Source organism: Cyprinus carpio, chromosome A7, assembly GCF_018340385.1.
Source record: "Cyprinus carpio isolate SPL01 chromosome A7, ASM1834038v1, whole genome shotgun sequence".
NCBI classification, from domain to species: domain Eukaryota; kingdom Metazoa; phylum Chordata; class Actinopteri; order Cypriniformes; family Cyprinidae; genus Cyprinus; species Cyprinus carpio.
The window spans coordinates 19,707,059-19,729,580 of NC_056578.1; the positions used below are offsets into that span (position 1 = coordinate 19,707,059).

The following is a 22,522-nucleotide window of genomic DNA, read 5'->3' on the forward strand; positions in this document are numbered from 1 at the left end:
ATGCTGTTAATGAAATCATTGTTGAAACATTTGCACTTAGCGCCGAATAACGAATAAAAACACTATAACTAAATTATATAAACAATGAATAACTGTACAAGGCAAATAAAGGTATACAAAGCATAAATCTTTCTTCAGATATCAGAATGAGCACTTTGTCGTTTGTTTTGTATGTTGAGGTCATGTCCGTCTGATGTTTATCATGTTCATGATGTTCGCTACTGTAATGAACATAGGTTTTTAATAAGTAGGGGAAGTTCCAGACATTTAAAAATATAACCGTTTATATGCATAGGGTGTTTGCATTGCAAGAATGTACAGGGATACTTCAGATTTATAAACGCTGACTTGTTATGTCATGTTTTCTTATTAAAATCATACAATTTCCTATTAATTCAATAGAACGTTTATGCACTCTAGGGATTACCAATATGGCGGCGCTGCAGCTTCAATTTTATGACGTCATGAGCAATCCAGTTCTATATTATGGATCAGTGGAAACAACAGAACAATAGTAATTCCTATTGGAATAATGGCCAAAACACACTACAAAAAGGAATTTTGTAATTGTTTTAATGCAAACCATAAGAATTTCTGTGATGGTTTCTACTGTTTTTCTTCTTCTTTTTTTTTTAATTTATGAATTAAATTTAGATTAATCTTTGTTACAGCTTTTGTTGTTTGATTAACATTAGTGACATATTCAGCTGAGTGTGTTTTTTGGTTTTTGTTCCTTTAATTGGTTTGGCACGGATCCAGTATATTGATACACATCCGATTTCTTTCTCAGCTGTTTACATTCATTTAAAACATAACCGACTGTGTTTACGAGAATGATCATTTGGACGGGTACTATTGACATAATTCTGTGTGTGGCTGTTCAAACATGAGGAGATGCGAAATCAACTGTGTTCGCGCGCCGTCTGAAACGCGTTTCTGTGTGTGTGCACGCGCTTTACATGTGTGCGGCAGAACGGAAGAGGCGCTGTGCGAGATGCCTCTTGTGCGTGTGCTTCAGGTGTGAGTCAGACAGAAAGACGAGACGGCAAAGAGTTGTTTTCTGCAACTTATTGCACTTAACTCTTTTTAACGTCAAGCAATTCTCTGCTATATGCGTCGAACTAAAACTTTGACCTTTTGCAACGTTTTGATTTAAGTAGCCTATTATTAAAATAATTCAGATGTTGCACGCCCTTGCAATATGCATATTGCAATATTTACATTTCAAGTCAAGTCTGCTTTATTGTCAATTCTTCCGCATGTACAGTACATACATACAGAGAATCGAAATTGCGTTACTCTCAGACCCCCGGTGCATACAAATAACACTAACAGTAGAGCCTAAAAATCTAGATCAAATATAAAAAATATAAGATATAACTATACAATAAGGGAATGTAAAAAAGACATATAATAAAAATATAAAGTTAAATAAAGCAGCGCAAGGCACATGGCAGATAGAGTGCAAACCAGTGAACAAACAGTGCAGATAAAAAGATTTTTAGTGCATAAAAAAAAGCTTATTCAGTCTGACATTTGCGACATTTCGATAATTTCAATATACTACATCGGATCACTATACTAAACATCACACATCCTGCAATGTGACTATCGCAGATGCACACATTGTGATATCGATGCTGAAACAATATATCGTGCAGCCCTAAAACAAGGACATTCTTCAGAATATCTTCTTATTATATAAGGTTTAGAAAAGCATAAGTATGAGCAGAATTTTTATTTTTGAATGGACTATCTCTTTAAGTAAAACCACATTTATCATAAAACATTGTTGCAAGTGAACATTTACCAAGGTGGTATGAATAACAGGAAGAGGTGACAGCTGGTTTAACAGCAGATATTTCTTGGTGGAGCTTAGTAGAAACTCAAGTCAAACCTGAAAGAGTTATGCTGACAAAACAACAGGCCATGAATTCATTTGAGTTAAGTAGACTATTAACCTACTGGTAACCAAAGTTGTCAGGAAAAGGAACACATATTTCCATCTAGAAAAATGTCTACATGAGAGCAATGCATTAACAGCAATGCCACATCTCTCCTGTAGAAGGCAGTCCTAACGCCTTACATTAAACTACTGCTGATTTGTTTAAATATAAACATCAATGTGACCGAGAAATTAAATCTGCTTCCATGCACCTATTAAGTACGATTATAAATGATTTAGTGGAGCTGTCTGACTTTTAGAAACACCTTTTGTCAGGTTTCTTTAATGCTGATCATTGTGAACCAACACAACTGTCGCTGTGGTTCAGCTGAGTTGTGTGTGTACACTGATGTCAGCAATACCAGATCCACACAAAATCACGAGCTGTCAGACAGTGTTTGGAGACCCAGTTTCATAACATGTCTCTCCCCAAAAACAGCGGGAACATATACACCTCTACCTATAAAACAGATCAGCACCAGTAAAACCTCAAATGTTTCATAAAGGACCTCAAATACACTTGGTTTAAATTTTCAAACCTTGTTCTAAAAACTTCAGACTATACTAAAAATCAGATTATAAATATAATCAATGATATGTGCACTACTTATGAATTCAGAAAACGCTTCTCTCAACATAACACAATTGCTTTATCACAAAGACTCTGTTAAACTGTAATTAATAAACCCAATCCAACGGTTTTGGGGTCCCAATGCATTTTAGGGAGGTATGGATACCTAGACAAATAGCCCATAATTAATGAGTAATCTGAGAGTAATCTCTCTTAGGTATTCATCAACTCAGTGAATAGTGTCTCTGCATGCAGACTGCAGCCTCTTGTTTGCCAAGTACATTCCACACCGATCAATTATTGAGCTTATAATATGAAAAAAGTTGAATTTGTATTGTGTAAATTTGAATTAATGATAAGTGTCATTTAACAAAACTGAATATTATGTTGCATTTAACATAGTCCTGAATTGGATTTTTTTTTTTTACCTGAATATTAAACATTTGAAATTTAACACAACTGAATATTTTATGGCAGAGTTTTATAGGCATGTATTCTCAAACTAATTGGCCAAAAGGCTTCGTTTACCTTTTCGGAGATCATCTACTCTTCCCTGTGGATTACCTCTGACCTCTACGATCTGAATTTCTGCGTACTGAATTTTAGAATATTGAATTTGATGTTCCGAATTTCCTCTTCATCTTGAAAACATGAAGCTGTATTTTTAAAAACTGGATATTTGCAGTCTGAGATTTCAGAACGTGCTGTTTGAAAATACAGGCCTATAAAACTCTGCCATAAAAATATTAAGTAAATTTCCAATGTTTAATATTTAAGTAAAAAAAAAAAAAAAATCTAATTCAGGACCATGTTAAATGCCGTATGATATTCAGTTTTGTTAAATGACATTTGTCAATAATTCTAATTTACACAATACAAATTCAATTAGTTTTGTCTTATTATAAGCTCCATAATCAATATGCAGCAACACATTTCACTCTTTAACAATCTCTCCAGCTCCTGAGCTGGCACTAAAGTGTGATAATTATATTAGTGACAATAAAAAAATAATGTACTGTATTATCACATTTTTGAACAGCCACAACAGTTGCTTTATGTTGAAACATCATTGACATCATTAGTCAATGATGTGCTTCTATTTTTCGTTGTTTGATTTTTTTCAGTTCAATTAATAAAAAATACTTTAACACATGATTCTTACAGTGACTCATTAAGCTTTCAAATGAACATGCATGTAGTAAACGCTAACACTAATATAGATCTTAAGTGACAAAACCAATATGCAGCTCTGATCGTTCCCAGAATTTTGTTCCATTATAAAGTATGTTTTCTTTTTTGTGATAATAGGCCTTAATTTGAATTTGGGAATTCATGAGAGTGAGGAGCCAAGTGAAATAGAATATGTGAAAGGCCAAATACCAGGAATACCTTAAATGTCTCAAAATGATGTCATGTGATATGGATATTCAATGCCTTCTATAATGTCTCTGGGAAAAGAGCCAGATAGAAAACAGGAGAAGTATAGACAATGGGACAAAGCACAGAGTATTCTCTATAGCATCATGTCTACAGATGAATACTGCTATATGAGAACAGTCTAGGGAGATGAAGAAAGACAAAGGAGGGTTCCTGCCTTACTAAGGAATCCAAATCATACAAAGTAATGGAAGCGTGTTATTTGTACATGTTTTGAACAAACTTACTGTGCAAGACAAGTGTGGGCATGCATGGGAATATGGCTCGACAGAAAAACAGCTGCTTTACTGCTTAGCAAGCACAGCTATATTTAAAGCTCTTAGAAAGCAATGGTTTTCAGTGACAAAAATATAGAACAGAATAGAATAATCGAATCACATACACATTTGTTTTGTTTGTTTTTTTCCCTGTATAAGTGCTGCTATACTGAGGGCTTTAAACACATGAATATAGCACATACATGCCCATGTATGTTTAATTAGGTCAAACTGTTCTCGCAAGTTCCATATGCATAAAAAAAAAATTAAATGAGTTTCCTATCCTTCAGCAGAAAAGTTGCTGTTTTGGTTGTGTAAGGTGTTCTCAACAAGGGTGAGGCAAGAAATGCATCATGTCTTTTTAGACCTTTTCCAAGAGTGTGAATGGGACAGATATAGTTTCCAGTACAGTGGAAGGGAGAAGTGAACATTGGGGGCGTTAAGAAAAAGTGCCAGATGTTATGCGGTTTACGACAATCATACAACTGGGTAACATCTGGTACACATATGAGCACATATCTCTCTCTTTCCAACCATCCTCTGGATGACTTCAGCAAAAACAGAATGAGGAATGAGGAAGAGCCACAGGAAGCCTACAAACAACTAAAAACTTGCTGATAAGCCCTGCGCTTTAAGATCTGTGATCAAATGGCATTAAACATTTGCCTCAAATAGCTTCTTCCATTTTCAAATGAGCAGAGAAGTACATAAAGTCGCTGAAATAAAAACTTGCTGAATCAAAATTCACTTTTTTGTGAAGTTTACCATCCATTAACCAAGCTGTCAACTTTTTGAAACTGACAAAAGCATGTAAGAGGAGGGGGGTTCAATGACATAACATGACCTAGCCACCAACATCGTAGTCTTTGAATTTATGTTCCAAGTTAGTTCTGGGTTAGTGTTTGATCAAAATCTGTATCACATTTCTTTAGGGTTCTGGCAGTTTCACGATTTTTCCATGGCTGCCTTTATACGAATCAGAATGCATGAAACCACTGCATTTTAATCAAGATTCAAAATAACATGCAGTTTTTGATGTAAATTAGCTCAGCACACTAATCCATGTAATTTGATCTGGATCTAATCACAAGCAGAGTGATGATCAGTAGGTTGCTGTGATAGTTGGTGTTGATGGTGTTAAGTAGGGTTGCTGCGACAGACGGTGTTGACGGTTTTACCGGTGTGAAGCCGCAACACCGGTTATGTCACTTGCCCACCATGGCACCGCCCCCACTGTCGTTTAATTTTTTTAATATTAATAAAAGTCATTTAGTTCAGTTAGAGAACAGACACTACAATTAAAACTGAATGCGGCTGCTCAATGCAGCATGCCGACAGTCACATGAGGAGAAGCTGACAAGAAGAGTGAGGTGAGACAGACAAGACGATGGTAGAATATTTATAAAACGACATGCAAAAGCGCCCGTTTTAAAAATATTTTGGATTTTGAAAAGCCTGTTGACTTCTGCCATTTATCTAAGGTAATATTGGAAGTTTTTTAAACATTCATTTCTTAATTATTTGGTTTCACAGTGTTTGCTGATTTTTATTTAAACTGTATTTTTTTACATCAAGTACGCGTTGTCTTCAAGCTTTCTTTTCAGTGTTGTAGTAACTATTAACTAGTTACAGTAAAATTATTATTTTTTGCAGTAACTAGTAGTGTAACTAATTACTAATAAGATTTCAGTAATAATATTACAGTTACCATCCATAAAACAGCTCGTTACCTAGTTACTTTTGATGCCTCAACCGCTACATTTTTAAAATCCGTCATTCCAATAATTCCTAGATTTAGTCACCAGTGCAGCAGACCAGCTTGGAATATGTAAAAGCTTACCTTCAGCGGATGCAAATATTCCCATTACATTAATTTTGTCAGAAGAAAAGATGATCTGAAAACTGATTTGTAAGTTGTGGTATTACTCTACTCTGGCATTACATGGCTTGCCCACCCACATCCCTCTGATCCCGATATAAATTATATTGCTATTATTAAATATCTTTTTAGGAACCGTAACATTTTCTTATGAACTTACGTGATTAGTTTTTAATAAAATACATCATGAAATATAACCATATATGGGTAACAGAAATTATATCTACAATAACTACAAAAGCTACACAAGAAAATTAATAAATATTAATAAATATATTGTTAGTAACATTTTTGAAGAATTTTATGGGGAGATACACAATAACAACTTCTGTGGGGCGTGAAGGCAAAGTAATATAACTAGTAGTGTAACTAATTACTGTTGCCAAAAAGTAATAAGTTAAGTAATAATACTACATTTGAAAGGAGTAACTAGTAATGAGAAATAAATTAAATTTTTTGAGTAACGAGCCCAACACTGATCACAACCAAGCTGCAATCTTCAAGGCTCTCATATGAAACCAACACGGAAGTGACTAAAACTGCAATTCATCGATTGGCCGCTAGAGGCTGGCTCCAAAAGGGTGTAGACTCCCTATGTTAAAATGCCCGTTTTTTAAGAATTTAAAGATGTGTATAATGTGTGGTACAAAAAGTGGTTTCGGTCTATATAGCTAATTTTGGCCTTCATTTCGGTACCAAGTCGGTACTAAAATGAACAGGTTTTATTAAGTATCGGTGTTAAGTACCCGGTCAACCCGGTTCTTGATGAGCTATCCTCTCCAGTGTTGCCAAGTCTGCAGTTTTCCCGCAGAATTGGGCTACTTAAACACTGTGGCCGCGGGTTGTTTTTCATGTCCACGGGTTGAAAAACGACCCCAATAATGTGATATTTAGCCCCTGGAATGCAAATTTACCAGGGGAACCCCACCAAAACACGTGTATTTTATCCCCGGAATGCAAGTTTTAAATGGGGGGGCCGCCCTCAAAACGCGATTGGGTGGGTTTTTGTTGTGAAAACCTGCCAACCTCTTCATAAAAGCAATGGTGACCTCAAGAGGAGGAAACGCATCAAACTATTATAACACCCTGATCAAGTTCAAGCAGGTAAGTTTAAATTACATTTTTAATATTTAGAGCTTCTGTTATGAATATTATTCCATATTTTAATTTGAATGTTGGATTGAAATAAACATCGCCGTTAGCGTATACGTTACGTGGTTAATTGTTAGCATAAGCATGGCTAACGCTAATATAATAAGCATTAGAATTAAGTTTTTTGTTAACTTTTTAATGCTCCTATAACTTTTTACTGTAAAAAACAGGAGGACATAATGGTATTTACTATTTTTACACACCAGATGCTTTTATATAAACTATGTATCCAAAATATGCATTAGAGAATGTACAAATGTATGGGTAAACATGGTTAACCATGTTTATGTCATATCAGTCCTTCAAAAAAAACTTTTTTGTTGTTGTTTTTTTGTTGTTTTGTTAGTTGTAATTCTTGGCTGAATATCTCTACCAGGTTTTAAAAGCCCTTTAAAATTAAATATGAACACAGTTTGGATTAAATAAAAGTTTGGATTAAATAAAAGTACCGTCAAATATTATCACCTGTATAGACTTTACTGTACAATGACTTAATGTTTTCTAACATGAGTTATATCTAGTAACGTCTTACAGTGAGTGAACAATATATTTTTACAACATTCATTAACGTTTGTGAATGTTATTCAGTACAAACACTTTTTTATTTATTTTTTTTATGTTTGATTTTTATAATTTTAACATATTGAACTTGTGATTTACGTATTAGCAAATTTTGAAATTAACCCTAAGAAGAATAATTGCCATATAACTATTGTTTATTGTTAGCAACCAGCTCCCAGCTCCCAGCTCCTACCTCTTTGCCCATTTTCAATTATCCGGGAGTGACACATGGTGATGCGCTGCCCACTTTAGGCTTCAAAAACACTCTTCAAATACCTACAGGTGACGTCACGGACACTAGGGCTGGGAAAATAAATCGATGCATCGCGAATCGAGAAATGATTCAGCATCGATTCTGAGGTTTTCGCTCAGATGGCACTGCATGTTTTAGAAACAGCCGTACTCTGCTTGTTTCCAAATCCTTACACACACTTGAACCTAAAATAATAATTAATAAAATTTGAAAAGAATTACAAAGGTGTTCACAGTGGGATGTGTTTACTTTAATCTCACATCATAAAAGTATTCTAAGCTGAGGTGAAATTACATGACTCAGCCGAACGCACAAGCATTCTTTAGCACTCTTCTTCATGAGCATTTGAGTGTGCGGATAAAAAATAGATTAGAGCGCCATCTGCTGTTAAAATCTAAGCTCAGAATCGATTCCAGAGGAATCGCGATGCATTCTGAAAATCTAAGAATCGATCCACGAATCAATTCTGCATTGATTTTTCGTCCCAGCCCTAACGGATACTACGTCCATGTTTTTATATGGTCTATGATCACATTCACAACACATGTGTGTGCATTCCTCTGCTTGTAAACAAGACACAGCGCATCCGGGTTCTACATCAGCAGCACAGCACAGATGTCACCTGGACTATTTGAACAATGTCCTTAATATCTTTCTTGGCCCCGAACGTGTCAGTTTCATTGTTGTTTATATGCAGGGTTAGACATCTCTTGGATTTCATAAAAAATATCTTAATTTGTGTTCCGAAGATGAACCAAGGTCTTACGGGTTTGGAACGACATGAGGGTGAGTAATGACAGAAATGTCCTTTTTGGGTGAACTATCTCTTTAATATTTCTTTGATACAATTTTCTTATCTAACAGAGACCCATAATCATCTGATATCATGTGCAAATCACACTTGAGAATGAACTTGCTTATCAGGTGTTTTTTCTTTTCCACTTTAATAAACTAAACCCTTGTTTTTTTTTACTTAATTTACCCTCTCTGCCAATATACTCAATACTTTGACATCAAAGCTCAACACAGATCCGGACTCTGCAACTACATGTTAGTCAAATGGTTCAGTGGAAACTCGTTTTATTGGAGTAGCGTCAGCTCTGCTGTGTACTGATGACAGGGTTCCGGGTTCCAGCATTTTGAGCTGTGCATACAAGCCTGAGGGCTTTCAACTACAACAAATTCCCATTGCCTGTAATCCCCAGCCATTTATTCATCCTAGGATAACCTTCAATCCTCACTGTCCCAAGTTTCCCACTACATTGGGGGCCTGAGCTTAACACAGCAAAGCTTTCAGACAGACACAGCAGGCACAAACACTGATACAGCATGTTTATACACTCCTGTACTTTCACCAATCAATTCAGGAAATAAATAAATACTGCATGATATTGCTGGAGGACTGGATGATTCATTCTTTTCAATACATTTTACTGATGATGAAAATAAAACTCTTTGGTTATTTTTGACAGAGTGGGGGAATGAATAACATAGCCAATGGAAACAATGAAGCTCTTAAATGGTTATTTGTAATGCAAACAACTTCACCGATTCAGCAAAGAAATCTTAAGATACTTTTCATTCATCAGCAAACAACAGAAAATCCTGAAGAAAATATATGACAGTCAAGGATGATACAACCAGGAAAGAAGGTACTACAGAAAAGTATTGTTGAGAGATGGTGAGAGGAAGTATTCGCTGTGCAACTATATTCAGTATAGTACAATTAAAAATCAGTTACATCACACTTAGATGTTATCAAAAGTGAACTGTGGAACTTTCACTCAACTAAAAAAACTAAATGAAGGCAGAAAGGTTTGAGAAATCAGTCTCTGAGGGTTGATAGCTTTAGGTAGTTTGTTCATTGAAATGAATACTGAAAACAGAAACTGCGAGTGAGATGCAGTACTGGGAAATTGTGCATTCATTTTATTCAGGCCTCAGGCATGCCTCAAGGGCTCTAAAGAGCCAGAACCACCACTGCTTGCACACTATGATACTTTTGAAGACAACTCTGAGTAGAATGTAAACATGGCAGTAAACTGCAGTGACTAAACATTATCAGATCACCCCAAATTGAAATTTCTGTCATAGTTTACTTACCATCATGCTGTTCCAAACCTGTTTGACTTCATTTAGTTTGGGCAAACCTAAAATTAGACTGTTTTGTAATGTTTTCCTATACAAAAAAGGTGAATGGCATTGGTGACTGAGGCTCTCATTCTGATTTTAGGGCTCTATATTTGCAGCGATGCAGAAGAATTAACTTTATAATCTAGCAAAATTTGGATGACCAAATCAAAACTATGGTGGTCCACTTAATTAAAATCACAATATCATCAGATACTAGGGGTGGGAGGAGACACTTATCCCACGAGACAAGACGAGACACAAGACTGTTCACGAGAACGAGACGAGATTTTTAAATAATCTATTTAAAAAATAGTCTTTTATTCAACTGAAAAACACAAAATGCAAAAAAAAAAAAAAAAAAATGTAGGTGCATTTTGAAATCAACTTGTACTTTATGAAATTAAATATCTATTTTAATAAATTTTGTGCAGCAATAACATGTAAACACTGCAAAATGTTTTGCTACAAACTCAACTAACAGGCAAGTAATTGCACAAAAATTATAAATAGCATAAATAAAAAGAAATAATAAACAACACTAGGGCTGCACAATTAATCGAATTTCTAATCGCGATTACAATTATGGATGCCACAATTACATAGTCATTCAAAGCGGCAATTAATCGTTCAAAGTCCACTTTTTTTCTGCATGCTTAAGATACGTTTTTTTTTTTCTTTCTACATGTTATCTTAAGGGTTTTTACCATTATTTTAATTTTAGTTTTAGTATAACATTATAACACCATTCATATTTTTACTTTCTTATAATTTAAAGAAGAAACCAATCCAATATATAGTTGACTTTTGAGGCTTAATACTATAGAAAAGCACTAAAAGTTTTTCAGCTAGAGTGTTTTCAGCTTGTTTATTTTCATATAAAAATACGGCATGCAGCAATAGTATAAACATCATTCAATGTAAATTGTGATAATTGTAAATAATAATCGCAATTAAAATTCCTAAACAACACAAATATCTCTTTAAAGTGGAAGTGAAGCAGTCAGTCAAGTTTACATTATTTAGTAAACTGATTTCCACTTTAATAAAAAAAATATATATAATAAACACGATTAATGTATCCATTCAAGAGTATAAAGGGGGGGGGGGCAAGGCTAAGGGATAGTTAGGGCCCTATGAAATCGGTTTTATTTTTTTCCAAATTCTCTAAATTACTGGGTGAAAAAAAAAAAAAAAAAAAAAAAAACAATGTTCTGATTAATGTTTTTTTCTGGTAACATGCTCCACAGCTATTAGAATATTCCTGTACACATACATATTCCAAATAAACTAAAACATAATTAGTTTATTATTGCACATTCTTGTTCTGCTATTCTCTTCTGGAAATACTAGAGATCCTTCCTTACTCTTGCATTTATTATTTTTTTTAGTAAATTGGAATGAATTGTAAAATTATTGAATTATAAAAAGGAGATCAAGAGACGTTTACAAATTCAGTCCATATTATTTCCTTAAAAGGGGAGCACTAATGCAGTTTCATGCATTCTGACTTATTTACACTGCTAAAGAGTTGGATTCTCATGCTAAACATGGCCAAAGTTAAAAAAAAAAAAAAAAAAAATAACCGAGTTGGACATATGACAGAGTACTTTTGTGCCAAATTCACTCATTCAGGGTTCGTATATAGCCCTATATGACGTCATAAAGGGTGGGATTCCTTGTATAGGCACTTCTCCCGAAAGAGTGCACGCACACATTAGTCAGGGGTGTATTTTCTAAAAGCATCGTTAGCTAACTATAATCGCAAATTCCAATGAACTCTATTGGGAAGGACGGAACTTGCGACCATAGTTGCTTTTGGGAAACACACCCAAGAGCAAAGAGCAACCTATCAACGTGCTTCATTCAGGTTACGGAAGTCGTCGGCAGTGCTGCACAGGACTGGGTCATTCTACAGAAACGTCCACTTTTGGTATGGCAAAATGTCTTAAAATGTATTTATTTTTCTAACATTTAAACTTAGACCACATTATTAGATTACCTTTTGAATACATATAAATGACAGCTTAATTATTTTCCTCTTTAGCTTTTTTGTGCAATTATTTCAAGACCACATTAACCATTTTTTGTCACTGGTGTTACCTTCTTTATCAATATAAAAAAAAGAGTTTATTAAATATTTTTTCTTGATTTTTACTCAGCACATTTAGTCGGAGTTACAGAAAAATAATAAAGATGCAAGAAATAAGGAGATTATGTTTTATTTATTTAATTTGAAAGAAAAAAAAAACAGTACGGTAACACCAGTGACACAATGAATCACCAGTGACATAAGACCTGATATACTGATCTTCACTGGTGTTAACCATAAGGAAGGTAACACCAGTGACAGTAACATCAGTGACAATTTTCATGAAAAAAGCATTTTACAAAATGTCTCCTGTAAGGTATCAAACCATATGTTGTCAATCATTGCATACTCACTAAATTAAGTAGTTTAATCCATTTTTATTATGATTTTTTTTTACACTTCCCTAACAATAAATAGGTCATACCAGTGACGTCAACTAAAAGCTTCATATGAAATCCTGTGTTAATTGAGAACATTTCTGATAACTGAAAAGCAACAGTGGCCTTAACATGGGCTTTTTTCATAGATCTTTAGAAAATAGGAAGGAGGAAGTCAAGTGATGTCATCAGTTTGATTTTTATTACAAAATAACAGATTTTTGTCAAACGGTAACACCAGTGACACAAATCCTGTGGACCACTGTTTTCACTATATATTTTATAATATTTATTGAGCATTTTATTTTATTATGCCATTTATATCATATATTTGATAGTTATGAATAAATTTTTGTTATTTAAAATGGTAGAAAACCCTGATTTTGACTGTAAAATAAATAACTTTCCCTGTGTACATGGCTGTGGGGACAAACAGTTTTGTGGTTCTTGGAATTCTTTATAATTTATTAAAAACAAATATAACCACATTTATGGCGCAAGAACGTCTAATTGTTCAAATAACACATTGTTTTATTTTAAAATATAGAAAAAATGTAACCCTAATGTGTTTTTCAATTGTAATATTTCTGTAAAGACTAGGGACAGAAAAATGGACGTTTCTGTAGAATGACCCAACTACGAAATCAACAATAGCTCCACGAAATCAACAATATCACCAAAGAAGTGTGTTTTTGGTTGTGAGGGAAAGATAACCTTTTTCAGCTTCCCAGAGAACCCAGCGTTGAGAGAGAGGGAGCATTGGATGCATTGTTTTTTTTCTCTGGGGCAACGTTTCGCAAGTGTGTTTGTTTGTTCCCGGTACTTTGGTGATGAATGTTATATAAACAAAATTAAATAAAATTTAAGTTAATAAAGTTTTTGTTCCAATTTAATTTTTGTCAATGTCACAGCTTGCAGACGATCACTACACAAAAGCTGTGCATGCTCAAGACTCTTTAGCTCCACCCATGGCACACCTTGAGGAGCTTGACTGTTTTCAGAGAGAATCGTAAGGCTGTATCTGTCTTTTATAAATCTGATAAAACTAAAGACTCTTCAGAGACATGAAGGATGCAATACTACTCAAGATTAACATGAGATTGGCAGAAACTGTGTTATGTTCCCTTTTAATGTTTGTAAAGTGTTTAAAAAAAAATACCACCAGTGTCGAGAAGGAACTAAAGAAATTTTTCACATTCTTCTATAGACTTTATGCATCAAAGATACAAACTTTTTTTTATATGGTTCCAATATACAGTATAATCCACTTAATAAATTCTTATTAAGACTTAAATATTTGTGTGTGTGTGTGTGGATGTACTGATAGAACGCTGAATCTCTGAGAGAACGCTGAAAGAATCAACAGACATGTCACAAAAAGAAAGGGTGTGCTCCCATGGTCCTTTGTGTTCTGTTAAGTCAGCAGGCAACGAGTGACAATAATCCAGCTCTGAAAGCATGTGGAAATGCTTTTTGCCATGTGTCAAAGAGGCATCAAGCAAAACTGAGCAAATGACCATCAAAAGCTGAGAGAACGTGACATCAGTTCCTCTGAATCATCCCTTCATTTTAAAGCCAATTCAAAACAAAAGCCTTAAAAAAAAAAAAAAAAAGCACTTCAACAACGAACACCCATGCAGCCTCCCACACTGCTCTGGGTGCCAGGCTCCTCGACATGGAAATAAAAAGAAGGGAGGGTGAAGATCTCAAGGATCAGCTGCTTCTGAATTAAGGCTGTTTGTGTTTTTTTAACATTTAATGTTCTACTCGAGGAAAAGAAAACCATTAACTCATTTTCAGAAGCTCAATATGATATCGGATAGAAAGTGATCCCTAGAAGCACCATATGATTTTACAACTGCAACGAGAGGCAAGTTTAAGTAAAGTTTCCCAAAGTTGGGCAAACACGTTAATTCAGGCGGCGCACAGACCAGTGCTCGTGTCCCGGCCTGTTAGTGGATGTGACACATGATGAAGTGTCAAAAGATTTCCCTTAATGCTGGATGATCCGAGTAAAGCCTCTTGTGAACAAAATAACGATTAGTAGATGAAATAACACACCGAAAGAAAAATTAAGTCAAAAGCAGCTACGCCAAAAAAAAAAAAAAAACTCGGGCATTTTTGATTTAGGAATTCTCAGAAAACAAAACAAGCAAATCTGTTTTAAACTCGTAACTTACTGTGATGGTAACTTCGTGCTTTTTCAGTCGATACTTCAAACTCTTCATGTTTTCTCTTTGGTTGTATAAATAAACAGTAACGTAAGCGTGTCGGTTAGAATTTGAATAAATTACAACAACAGTTACAGTTTAATTTGATTACGCAAAAACAACTTTTAACGTCTGACAACACACTGCGAGTTTCACCTGACGCGGAACACCAGCAGGATTATCTGGACCCCGTTTCCTTACCGACAACGCCGTGGCCCAATGCCAGTGAGGGATGGTAGAATAAATTACGTTTACGCCAATCAGGCGTTAGAGGGGGCGGGACTTCCTCGTGGTGCTAGCAGCGTTTGAAATTGTAGCAGGGAACAACAGGAGATGCTGTTGTGCGTCTGACGTCACCCTTACCTGGAAAAAGGCTGGATTTTGTCTAAGAGGCTGTTGAGAGAGTGGGAAAAATATGTATTTGATATACTGAATTGCTTTGGGTGGAGCAGTTCAGGAAAGAAAAGAAGAACAGCCTATGTATAATAGTGAATTTCATTACAGCGCAAATATTTATTGTTATCCTAATTATATGTTCAACTCAAAACGAGTCTTGTCTGAAATAGACTATGACTTTGCATCAATCACTGGTGCGAAACAATACATGGCAATCAAAAAAAAAAAAAAAAAAAAAGCCTGCTTGCATAGGCTACCTTTTTTTTTTGAAGATATCTGAAGGCATGTTTATTACTGGTTATATTTCTATTCATTCAAGAGATGTGTTGCCCCCTTCTGGCAAAAGAAACGAGAAGCCCCTTGATGGAACTGGTGAATGAGGTGTTTGAGCTTCTATAGGAACATTGCCAGATTACAATAAAAAAACAACAACTTAAAGGTCCGTCCACATGATATGCGTCCCTCAGTTTATGCAGGAAAATGTTTGCATGTTAATAATTTACAATTGTTTGAAATTATTTAGGCTACATAGAACATATTACTTCAACAAAAGTATATCTAATTAATTAAATTAAATTGATTTTGTATTTCACTGTTGCATATCTCTCTTTGTTTGACTTTCTCACTGCCAAATTTTGGTTCCTGGACAAAGGACTATCACAACAATATTAACAGAACAATATGTCTAATGACTAATGACATTGTTCAAAAAGTTGCCTCGTGTATCATCAGCCTAAAGTTCATATAGCAATCTGCCACTGAAAGATTGTTGACACCCATTTCTTTCATATAATTTCTAATATTCAGATAAAAACAGTTGCAAATATAAACAATGGCAAATTTAATAGTAAAACAATTGCAAAATGAATGTTGATGTAATGTAGAATTCACCACGTTATGGTTATTTAGGTATTAATGTACAGTACAAATCACATTTCAATCATTCGATTTAGAACAAAGGATTGATCAGAGTAGTGGTCAAGAAAAAAAAAATATTTTCCTTTATTTTAGAGGAGACAGACCATAAATAAACAGGGCTAGATTTTAACAAATGATGACTTGTCTTCAAGGATGACATTAATGTTTCCACACTCCTGTAGGCAACATCTGTGTGACCTTCAACTGGTAGTGAGAAATTTATTGGGGTAGTTTTTAGCTGGAAGGAAGAATAATTCATTCTTGTCAAGTTTAAGCTTGAGGTGTCAGAAAGGGGATGCAGACTTTTTGAGACAGCACATGCAGAAACAGAAGGGGAGGATGAGATGTATAGTGTCGTGTTATTATTTCACAGTTGTAGCTTGCTAATAATTTCTAATGTTGAATAGTTTCTCATGTTAACTAGGGTTTCTTGGGTATTATGTTATGCAAGCATGATACAATTTCAGTCTTTCTAATTCAAAATTTCATGTTTAATTCAGTGTTACTTGCTGTTTCCTTCTTTAGAAAATGGTCTTTATTTTGTAGAATTTACTAGCAATTTCTAAGTAAAAATTGTTTCAAAGTAAATCCTACACCATTTTTTTTTAGTGTGCTACAGTTCCACTACTTAATGATGTGTTGACATCTGAAGAAAGATCAATACAAGAGATCTCTCAATGGAGAGTGGATGGGAATAAGATCAAGAGGGCAAGTGCACAAGGTTTAGTGAAGCACTAAGGAATTTTCTAGTCTGAGACAGTCTTATAAACAAGCACAACATATGAATCCTGGTCATAGTAACTGTAGCTTAACTGGCTGATGGTACTAGCATCATGACCAAGATCATGGGTTCAATTAATTCAACACAGAGACACTGATATACCCTGAATAAAGCTCATGAAGTCCTTATCGATGTGGACAGTAAGAGAGGATATACTGTGTGTTCATTCAAAAAACATCAAACACATCTTTCATTTGCCTATGCAAAAAGAAAAAAAAAACAAGCTTAATTAGTCTCTTAATTGGTTGAAATAAAATGTTATTTCCATAGACCACTACGGATGTTATTATCACACAGAAAATATGACTGGAATTTAAAAGGTTGTTCAAACAATGCTATAAACTTTTAGAGAATTTATTATGAGTCACTGTCAGACTTAGAAGTCTCACTACAAAGATAAAAACAAAACAGACATGATTAAATTGATTTCACATTTCATTAAATAAACAACAACCAGACTTAATTATAATGATAATAAAAATAAATTACAACAGAAATAAATACCTGTACAAAAATACAAGCAAGTCAGTTCTAATACATGCAACACAGTGCATTCACTTCTACTGTTTGGTTTATATTGTTACTGAATACATCCAGGGGCAGAGAGCAATATACTGTGAGTGGAATATACACATCCAATGGGACAAATTAAATTTCAATGTGATTAAATTCTTATCTAGATTGTAATGGGAATATATTGATTTGATGGTGTGCATTAGGAAGTGACTTGTATAACATAACTCCTAACCCACTCAGTAATAGGAAACCATGCCTCCGCAGGAAATCCTGTTAACAGTGGGGGATCGGATTATATTAGCACACTCCGTGGGAGGCCAAAGTGAGTTTTGTAATATTGACAAACATCCATAGGCAAACCTGTAAATTTGCATCCGCACAGCACTCTAGACAAATCCTGGATGAAACAATGAGTGGTTTCATTAAGGGAAGGTAGTCAACTCCATACCTCCACACCAAATGTGACCACAGCTCATGAGAAAGGCAAAGCACATGGAAAATTTGTTTTAGCAGCAGCAATAATGGTACTGGTAAAAACATACAGGCTGCTTTGAACAGAGTCACAATGTGTACACAAACAGGACACGTGTCTTGGTTTTGTTTCAATTATATGTAAATAGTATTCAAATGACATTTAAGTGCACATATAAAACGAGAGCAGCCAAATTATAGGAGACATAATTGTGCCTACTGCTTTGTTTTTAAAGGAAACTTTTGGTTTGATCTTCGGTAGAAACATATTTGAGTCTAAAAAAAAGATTGACTGCTTCCCAGACTGTTCCTCACAGTCCGTTGACCTCTACAGACTAAACATGGGAGTGTGACATATCATAATCAACAGAACATCATCGAAAGCATCACTTCTGTGCCGGATGTCCATTAAAAGGCTCCTGTGTGAGTGTGATGGTAAACAGCAGCAGATGTGTCTTTTCAAATCTTCCAAATTGCCTGCAAATGACCACCATTAACTTACTGTGTAAGTGATTTAAAGCAACCACAATGTAACAAGACGTTAAGCATTCTCATCAGTTATGAACCTGATCTCCCCTTTCTGGGTAATTAACTGCATGCCGCAGAGCCGTCATTTCCACTGGATGCAAGAACACATTTGAATGTGTGCAAAGACACTGATATGGCCTTGCCCAACTAAATGAAACATATTTCTGTCTAGCTTTGCTTGATATATTCCTGAATGCTTTGATTCACAAAGCTCTGATCAGGATGGAAGGTGGTATCTTAGCGGGGAGCTTGTGGGAGCATCTGTCAGTAATGCTAATTGAGAATGAGACAAGACTGATAGGGAAGCACTGTGAAAGGGAAATTCAGAGAGCGTGTTGAATCGACAAATTGGATCGAAACTTTAACTTTGTCTTTTGCTCAACCAGGTGGTGTGGTCATCCAACCTTATTAAGTCATTAAGATGTGTAAAGACATTAAATTAATTGATGTTGCTGAAAATGTGTATTTTCTGAAATGTTTTAAATAATTGTAAATGCCCTGTGATGAAAATAATGCAGCCACAAAGGGGAGACTAGGGCTAGTGTCACTATTTTTTTCTACGATTAATATTGTTCATGGTACACTGAAAAAAAAAAAAAAAAAAATCCGTAAAATTTACGCTAAAAAAACTGACAGCTGTGGTTGCCGGAATTTTACCGTAAAAAATATGGTAGCAAGATTTTAGGTTTTATGGTTTTCACTTAAATTTACAGTTAATAAAAATACTGTAATTTAATTAACTGATACAATGTTATTATACCAACCTACTGAAGTACTGAAATCTGTTTTGTACCTTTGTAATACACTGATAACCACCAAATGCAGGTGGTGATGAGAAAGTCACATGATGAACCAAAGCCCATCACAAGCAGCTTTTAAATATTAACATTTATAGTTATTCACACAAACACTAAACACCATCATGGTAACATACATTGAACTTAAATAATTCAATAAACATTCATTAAACAACATGAGGTGTAACACATTTTAAATGTAACGCAAGGAATTCAGGGAATCTCAATTTACGGTTATTCACTGTAAATTATACATCTTTTTCACTTCCAAAAACGGTATACTACCATAAAATTACATGTAATGTCCAATACAGTTTTTCACCATATATAGTTGGGGAATTTACCATTAACCATTTAACAGGTTTTTACTGTAGCATGTTTACAGTCTTTTACCATTAGATTCATGGTCATTTTTTACAGTGTAGGATACTGTTCTGAAACTGTTCATAGAACCAATTCACTGTTCATTGACCAATAACAGTGCATGTTGCCACACAATGTGGGTTGTCAAAATGTAGGCCTAACTTACTATTAAACAGCTTATTATAGGCTTTTCTGCTACATTTAAACAACATTATTCTATTCTACAATATCAAACCAAAGTTTTGGCCAAAAAATATTGTAATTTGACCAGGCTTGACGTTTATGCCCTTTTCAGGTTTCAATTCAGCTTTTGGATTTAAATCTACCAGTGTCAGTGTGGTTTTATTTGTATTCACTTGTTACCCAACGGTTATTATTATTTAATTTAAATAGATTTTAATTTAACATTCAAAAACAACAAGATATACACAATTACCCCTTAAATTAAGATCTAAAGTGCACAATACTGCATTAATGTGAATATTTTCCCAGGAGAGGAATGACGATCGGTCAGTGTTACAGTATGGTGCACTGAAAGGTAGCTTTTATGTCACTAGCTTATTTTGATGGTGGTTTTAACACAAAAGGTGACATTTTATATTGACAATTAAGCTCTTTGAAAATAATGTTCCAGGAGGACAGCACTGTAATACAAAGACATTTACGCAATACAATTGCAACAAACGTATACTGTTAAGGGGCAGTTCACCCAAAAATAACAATTCTATTCTTATTTACTCACCCTCATGTTGTCCCAAACCTGTGAACTGATATCCATTTTAAGCTCCACTGGGGAAATGAAGTCATACAGACTTGGAAAAAACAGGAGGTTGAGTAAATGTCTGAAAGGGAAATGACTGAAATTTTGGGTACAATAACCCTTTAAACAAGGAAATACCGTTTGTTGCACAGGACAGAGTCGCATGCACATGCACCTGTTTCTCAGACTCGGAGAAACAGATCCTTCAGTTTCTTCCTGAACTCTCTACGCATAAGACAGTAAATAAGTGGGTTTAAACAGCTGTTCGCGTGCGCCAGGCACACAGTCACAGGAAACACATAGGTATGAACAATATAGTACGACTTATCCCAGTACACAGCGTTGAATTTCACCAGCACGCCCCAAAAAGTTATGGCATGATTTGGCATCCAGCAGAGGAAGAACGACAAGACCACGATGGTGACGGACTTTGTGACTTGCGTTCTTCGTTTTGAGTTGTTCTTCATGCTCCGCTGTCGGATGAGCCTCAGCAGCAGCAGGTAACTGATCGAGACTATTGCCATGGGCAAAATAAAAGCGATCAGTATTTTCTGGAGATGATAGACCGCCAACCAATACTGTCCGTCGGGGAACCGCAATAAACAAAGTTTTTCGCCGGCCACGTTGGTGACAGTGGAGAAGATTGATGTTGGCGCGGTGGCCACGGTGGCCAGGGACCACAGGACGACGCTGACCCACCTGATGGAGCAGCTGGTCTTTCTGCTGCGGTCCTTCAGAGCCGAAGCCACTGACCAGTACCGTGTGATGCTCATCGCGGTCAGGAAGAAGACGCTCGCGTACATGTTCATCACGGTCACCGACAGGATGATCTTACACATGGCGTCTCCAAACGGCCAGCTGAAGTCCAGCGCCGTGTCCACAGCCCAGAAAGGCAAAGTCAACACAAACTGAAAATCCGTTACTGCCAAATTGAGTATAAAAAAGTTTATTTTGGATATGCGTCTGTCTTGTCTCACGCGAATAAAGAAGAACACCAACAGGTTCCCAATCAGACCTACGACGCAAACCACAGAGTAGGTGATGGAGATCATGCATCTCAACACTGGACTCCCGTCGGCGGTCACATCAATGTCATCCAGGCTTTTAAAGCGCTCGCGATCACTGATTGATCTGTTGGTTACACCGCTTTGATTACGGTCTCCCATTATATCCAGCGATTTCACTACTTCGGTGTTGCCCATAACTTCAAAAGATATAGCCTACTTATATACACTTAGATTCATATGAACTTATCTATAATTAGTAAACATATGGTTTAATCAGGTTTGTTACTTAATTTTAGGCAGAACATCACTCATCCTTCAGCACTACGCAGACAAGATCAAGGTGCTCAATGCCGCTGTCGCTAGAATTTATGTCGGGCGCTCTTTAAATGTCCCCGCCCACCCAGAGCAGCGATTCGTCTTCCCGTTTGATTGACAGGACAACGCCAAATAAAACATATACAAAACCTTGCTCGCTTGAGTCGCCCGCGTTTGCTGTATATTTCTTTTCATAGCATATAAAATAACATGCATTAATGAAAAATATATATAAAGAAATACTTAACAGTTTATTCACAGTTTATAGTATTAAACTTGATCCGATCGATTTTACCTAGGCTATAGCACATACTTCTAATGCCTAATCTACAGGCATTAAATGGTAATAACATCAGAAGAAGAATCATGACTAAAAAGCTTTCAGTACACAGTGGCTGTGTTCCGAATGCCATACTTGCTTACTTACTGCCCAGCTCACAGTGTATACTGCCTACTATTTTTTAAAGATTAGTGTGTGAAACAGTATACAATAAGCAACACATGTTTCAGAGTATGCTAAAGTGTTGTCACATGACAAAACATTAATTCAGCACAGCTGCTGAGGTTGTTACCTCACAAATAGATGTGCTAATCATTCTTTTTACAAAGGCTTGTTAATTAAGGATTCATACTAGTAAACAATGCTATATCGCCCAATTGAACTCATTTCATAATTAAGGGACTTTACATACTGAACAGAACTAATAATAATTGCGTAAATAGAAGTGGTAGTTATTTATATTTCTTCTGTAGTCAGAGGTGGAAAGTAACGAATTACATTTACTCGCGTTACTGTAATTGAGTAG

General features: G+C 35.4%; 2 protein-coding genes across 6 annotated transcripts in view; both read right to left on the bottom strand.

The window, feature by feature from the left end:
• Positions 1-15,090, bottom strand: part of LOC109078827 (uveal autoantigen with coiled-coil domains and ankyrin repeats protein-like) — a 53,828-nt gene extending 38,738 nt beyond the window's left edge. For 3 of the 5 annotated variants that reach the window (XR_006160443.1, XM_042760184.1, XM_042760187.1), the window contains exon 1: positions 14,835-15,072. Coding sequence is in view for 3 of the 5 variants with exons in the window: in XM_042760184.1 (XP_042616118.1) it covers positions 14,835-14,882 (48 nt within the window). In the remaining 2 variants the exon portion in view is untranslated. Of the gene's footprint in view, positions 1-14,834 lie in introns of all 5 variants that reach the window. The other 2 variants (XM_042760185.1, XM_042760186.1) reach the window with 2 other exon arrangements.
• A 4,269-nt stretch (positions 15,091-19,359) lies between these two features.
• LOC109094385 (relaxin-3 receptor 1-like) lies at positions 19,360-21,789 on the bottom strand. Its single transcript, XM_042759235.1, has one exon. It carries the CDS (start codon positions 21,594-21,596, stop codon positions 20,577-20,579), a length of 1,020 nt encoding a protein of 339 aa, XP_042615169.1. The 5' UTR covers positions 21,597-21,789; the 3' UTR covers positions 19,360-20,576.
• Between the last annotated feature and the right edge of the window lie 733 nt (positions 21,790-22,522).

What these genes read in the sequence shown, in the direction of transcription:
- LOC109094385 (XM_042759235.1), bottom strand. Translation starts at nt 21,596, where the DNA reads ATGGGCAACACCGAAGTAGTGAAATCGCTGGATATAATGGGAGACCGT.